This window comes from Apodemus sylvaticus, chromosome 5, assembly GCF_947179515.1.
Source record: "Apodemus sylvaticus chromosome 5, mApoSyl1.1, whole genome shotgun sequence".
Classification (NCBI taxonomy): domain Eukaryota; kingdom Metazoa; phylum Chordata; class Mammalia; order Rodentia; family Muridae; genus Apodemus; species Apodemus sylvaticus.
Genome location: NC_067476.1, coordinates 68,874,655 through 68,881,023, shown reverse-complemented (window position 1 = coordinate 68,881,023; position 6,369 = coordinate 68,874,655). Strand labels below are relative to the sequence as shown.

Genomic DNA, 6,369 nt, shown 5'->3' with positions numbered 1-6,369 from the left:
ATGATTCTAACAGACATAAATCTAACTTCTGTGGTCACATTCACTCTCTTGGGCTTCTCAGATTACCCTGAACTGCAGATTCCTCTATTCTTGTTGTTTTTGGCAATCTACAGCTTCAGTGTGGTAGGGAACCTAGGGATGATTATGATAATCAAGATTAACCCCAAGCTGCACACCCCCATGTACTTCTTCCTCAGCCACCTCTCCTTTGCAGATTTCTGCTATTCCTCCATCATTGCTCCCAAGATGCTGGTGAACCTTGTTGCAGAAGACAAGACCATTTCATTTTCAGGATGTATAATGCAGTTCTTTTTCTTTTGCACATTTGTAGTGACTGAACTAATTCTATTTGCTGTGATGGCTTATGATCGCTTTGTGGCTGTCTGTAACCCCCTACTGTACACAGTTGTCATGTCACAGAGGCTCTGTGCACTGCTAGTGCTTGGGTCATATACATGGGGGGTGGTGTGCTCACTGACACTTACCTGTTCTGCTTTAAATTTATATTTTCGGGGTTTCAACACAATTAATCACTTCTTCTGTGAACTGTCATCCCTAATAGCCCTCGCTTGCTCTGATTCTCACCTCACCCAGATACTGCTTTTTATTGTTGCCACTTTCAATGAGATAAGCACACTGCTCATCATTCTTACATCATATTTGTTCATTATTGTCACTGCCCTGCAAATGCATTCATCTAGTGGGCACCGCAAAGTCTTCTCTACCTGTGCTTCCCACATGACAGCCATCACCATCTTCCATGGAACCATATTGTTCCTCTACTGTGTGCCCAATTCCAAGAACTCCAGGCACACTGTCAAAGTGGCTTCTTTGTTTTACACAGTGGTGATCCCCATGCTGAACCCCTTGATCTACAGTCTAAGAAATAGAGATGTCAAAGACACAGTCAGTAAAATAATGAATGTAAGATCTTTTTCTCGGTGACTCTAAGCCTTAAGATACATTAATTGTAATATTGAAAAACATGTTCAGTTTTGAGTGAACAAACTGCGCATTAAAAATTCATTTAAAAACTTCTGATTTTTCAAAAGAGAAACAAAATTTTCAAGTGATAAAATGCATTTTAGGGCAAAGAGATGACATTATGTTTGGCCTGAAAAATACTGCAAAAATGTGATTCAGTCTTATCATTAATGTGTACTGTAGTTTTACTCACAGAAGTCATATGTGACACATTATATGCTTGTCGTGCCAACTTTCACTGAAGAAAAAGAAGAAATATTTATTCTTTGTGACAAATAAAACTGGATTGCAAAAAGATTTTTATCTCCACAATGTGGATGTAGACAAATAAGTGCCAGATATAGAAAGATGGTTTCAGCTTTTCATGACTTCCAAATCCAATGTTAGTGTAAAATTCCATAATGTCTCTAGTGAGAATTATTTCCCAATGCATTTGGGGACATAGGAATAATTGCTTCTTAATTTCATATTGTTTTACCCTGTAATTTAAAATATGTCAAGTACTTAAATACAAATGAAACAATAGGGGAGACATTTTGTTTATCATGGTTGTGAAAGAGTGACATTTCATTCAGGAGCACCAGCAAGGCTCAGGCGGTAATTATGTTTTATTACTGCAACAAGCCCATAATTACTTAGAACTATTTTTCTGGGTCTTATGAATAAAAGACTTGTTATAATGTGTTCCAAGAAATGTACATGAAAATAAGATGTTCTTACTATTTTAATTATTCTTGAAAAGAATCTCAGTATAGTTGGCTATATGGATTGTAAGAGGTTTAGAAACATTAAATGGCTTTTTAGAATGATAACAAATGTCAACAATATGTTCATTTTAATTTTAATGTTATTTTACTGGTATTTATATGAAATTATTGTTGTCATTAAATGTTTCAGTACAGTTGTTTTAAAGTACTTAGATCTAATTTGCCTTTGTTGTATATATAAATTGTACTAAAATTTCACTTCTAGTTTTAACCTAAATGGAGAAAAGAATACCAGAAAGAATATAGTTTATAATAGAAAAGTCTTATAGTTATACAATCATTATAATACTTTTTATTAAAAATTTCAAAGAGAAAATATAAGACTTGGATTTTATATTCATTTTTATTGAGTCTGTTCTATACTTTTGTTTGATTATATAGACTATAATGCCTTTGTATTTCATATTTTCTGCATCTACAATAGAAAAGTATTAAGAGACATTTTATTTTAACTCTTTCAAATTATTAATTATCACAATAGTAGAAATTGAGTAGAAATATTATGTTAATTTTTTTAAACTACATCATAATGGTTTACCTACTTGAATTAGTGAATTATTGTTTCTTTTTCTGTAAATGGTAATTATGTGTTTACATTAATAAAAGATGATGGCAACTAAGATTTTACTCTAAAAATTATATTTTTAAAAATAGTTTAGTACCATCCATTTGCCTGAAAAATGCATGGTATCCTCATTTTTAATAGCTGAGTAGTATTCCATTGTGCAAATGAACCACATTTTCTGTATCCCTTCTTCTGTTGTGGGACATCTGGATTGTTTTCAGCTTCTAGCTATCACAAATAAGGCTGCTATTAACATAATGTGCATCTGTGGCATGGTGGAGCATCTTTTGAGTACATGCCCAACAGGCAACTGAGAGTCAGATATAGATACTGACAATCAACTAATGAACAGAAGTTGGGAACTCCTGTGGTTAAATTGGGAAAGGGCTGTAAGAAGTTGAGGAGGAGGGTCCCCATGGGAGGATTAACAGTCTCAACGTGGACCCCCAAGATCCTCAGACACTAAGCCACCAACCATGCACCATAGACCAGATTATATGAGGCCCCCTACACATATACAATAGAGGACTGCCTAGACTGGCCTTAGTGAGAAAAGATATGATGTACATGACCCTCAAGAGACTTGAAGCCTCATAGAGTGGGGAGGTCTGATGGGGTAGTAGTCTCTTGGAGACAGGGGAGGAGGAGTAGGATGGGGAGTGGTCAGAGGGCAGACCAGGAGGAGGATGGCAACAGAACTGTGAAAAAAACTTAAATAACAGTCACAACAGCAATAATAATAATAATAATAGTAATAATAATAATACATTTAAAATTTTAATTTCAACTCCATCTTTACCCCTGCAAAACTTAAGGGCAGGAAAAATTGCAGATATAATGTTTTGTAGCTGGGTTGGTGTAAAAATGCCTCCATTGGAAGTCTTTCCTGGGTATAGAAAATATCCAGTTCAGATTTCATTTCCTCCACTGCTAACAATCTTTGCTAGTGTTGCTCTCACAGATTCTTCAGAGTTTCCATTGCCTTATGTTTTTAGCTTGTCCTAGGGATTCAGCTCCCTTTCCAGTTATCTATATGAGTACTCTGTCTTCCCTCCCCAAAACCCCATTCTGAGCCCTTCTGTACCCATACCCATCCCTACTCCTATCCCTCAGTCTACTCATGATGATTATTCTCATTTCCATTCTCAGTGAGATTCACATATCTCCCCTGACAGACCAAACAATGAATGGTCCCACTTGATGCCCATTCCATGAGTCAACAGATCTCACCCCTGATGGAAACAAATGCAAAGACCCAAAGTCAATTAGTTGGGGCTTGGGAAATCCTGCTGCAGAGGGCAAGGAAGAATTGCAGGAACCATTGGAATCAAGAACACCAGAAGAAAACCTACAGAATCAATAACCATGGGACCATAGAAGCACACAGAGACTGAACAACCAACCAGGGAGCATGCATGAAACTGACTTAGGCCTTCTGCGCCTGTGTAACAAATATGCAGCTTGGTCTTCATGTAGGACTTCTAACCACAGAAGCATGGGCCTTCTCTAACTCTGTTGTCTGCCTCTGGTACCCTTTCTCCATACTGGGCTGCCTTGTCCTGTTTCAATGAAAGAAGATGGCCCTAGTGTTACTGCAACTTGATATGTCAAGGCTTGTTAATAGCGATGGAAGACGTCCAATTTTCTAAAGAAAAATAAAGGAGGAATTGATGAAGGGCAGGGGAGGAGGAAAACACTAGAAGAGAGGAGAAACTGCAGTCAGGTTGTAAAGTAAATAGATATAATAATTAATAATAATAATAAATAATAATTTTGAGCTTCTGAAATCAAGAGAACAATTTAGAAATAGTGCTATATAAGCAAATATCTTTAGTAACACTTATTGAAAAAATTATAGTTCTTTCAATGGCAAGGAACCCAAGGCAGAGGACATAAATTATATATAGAATTTAATTTGTCTTTGTGAATTCAGTTTTGTAAATAAACATTTAAAATAATACTAAATACAATTTTAATTCATGTTCATCCATTTTTGTTTGATATTTTCCTATATTTAAATTGAAATATGAAACTGGAGAAATGGCCCAATGGTTAAGAACACTAATAGTCTTCTGGAGAACCTGGGTTTGGTCCTCAGCATCCACATTATGACTCATAACACTCAATATTTCCATTCCCAAGATATCCAGTACCATCTTCTCACTTCCTCTGATGAGACATGCATATGGTAGATGTATATATATGCAGCCAAACACTCAAATACATAAAATAAAATAAATGAACCTCAAGTAAATTAAAAATAGACCCAATTTTCAGTTTATGTCATAAATATTTTATGTACAAATGATTAAACTGAAATCAAATCATGTTAGATTTCTTGGCATTTTTCCTGCCTCTGACTTACATGTGCATTATATTTATATTCTGTGCTCATTTCTTGTGTTAATCATAAGAATATCTTTTGGAAAACCTAAAAATATATGGAAGTTGATGTTTGCTTATTTATATTCATAACAATAAACAATTCACTCCTTGACTTGGTAGAATACATTGGTCACAAGTCAAGATTACTAAAACTGACCTTGGTCAGAGCAAGAAGGAATGTTTGCAGAAGCAAGGTGTCATCCTTCAAGCAGATAATTCCAGTCCTAGCATCACGAGGCTGCATCGTAAGCCCAAGGAAAGAGAGGCTCTTGGATATATACTCATCCCATACCTGTAGAGTCAAAGACAGCTTTGCTACCTCCAGGCAATTCTCTTTTCAGGAAATTAGGCCTACACAATTTATAATCAACAGTTCATTCTGTTGAGATTAGGCTTTATCTTCTTTCTGCCTTCAGCCTTCTCACATTGTTTCATAAATCTAACATACCCTAGTACTATGAAAAGTTTCTTTGAAATATTTTGGTAGGTCTTAAAATCATAAAATATATCTTGAACTATATTATTTAATCATATCTATTAGGACATCTTTTATTTATATTTTACTCAGTTAATATATTTACCTTATATCCTTTTCACAGTCTCCCCTCTCTCTTCTTTTTTCAGTACTTCCCTCTAACATCCCCAAGCCCCACTTCCACCCATCCTCTCCTTCTGCTTAGGATAGAGGAGGCCTCCCATGGATATCAACAGGCCTTGTCATATCATGTTGGAATAAGACTAGGGCATCTTCTACTATTGAGGCTAGACAAGGAATCCTAGTTAGAAGAAAGGGACAGAAAATCAGGTAACATTGTCAAAGATGGCCCCTACTGTTATGAGTCCTACATGAAGACTGAGATGCACAAAATTTACATATGTGCAGAGGACCTAGATCTGTTTCACAAATGCTTTCTGATTGGCAGTTGAGTCACTATGAACCTCTATGGGTCCAGTTTGTGGTGTTCTTGGTGATTCTTGATCTTTTAATCCCTTCTCCCCCTTCCAAAGGATTCCTCAAGTTTCACATAATGTTTTTGGTTTTGGTTATCTGCTATCTAATTCCACCAGTTTCTTGGAGAAGCCTCTCTGATAACATGCTAGGATCTGGTCTATAAGTAGGTGTGGGATCCCTCTCATGGAATAAGTCTCAAGTTGGGTGACTCATCAGTTAGCCCTTCCCTTATATTCTGCTCTATCTTTTACCTCTACACATCTTGTAAGCAGGAACAATTGTGGGTCTAAGATTTTGTGGGTAGGTTGGTATCCCAGTCTCTCCCTTGGAAATATTGCCTGGCTACAGGGGATGTGCAATTGAAGTTTCACATGCCCTATTGCTAAGAGTCTTAGCTATGGTCACCTTAATAGATTCCTGGGAGTTTCCCTAGTCCAAGGTTTCTAGCTCATTCCAGAGATGCCCCGCCATATCTCTTGCCAGCCCAATCCAGTTGTCTCTCCCAGTACTCTCTCCTTTCATCTTCCTTCTACCTCTTTAGCTTCCATTCCCCTCCCTCATTGTACCTGTGATATTTAATCTACTTCCACTTCTCTATGAGATTCAAGTATGCCTCCCCAGTCCATTGTGTCCTCCTTTATATGACTCTTCTTTGGGTTTATGGTTAATAGCATGGTTATCCTGTACTTTATAACTAACATCCACTTATAAGTGAG

General features: G+C 36.6%; 1 protein-coding gene across 1 annotated transcript; it reads left to right on the top strand.

Annotated features, from left to right (window-relative positions):
- On the top strand, positions 1 to 945 carry LOC127684321 (olfactory receptor 5D16-like). The gene has a single exon (XM_052181269.1). It carries the CDS (start codon positions 1 to 3, stop codon positions 943 to 945), a length of 945 nt encoding a protein of 314 aa, XP_052037229.1.
- The last annotated feature ends 5,424 nt before the right edge of the window (positions 946 to 6,369 follow it).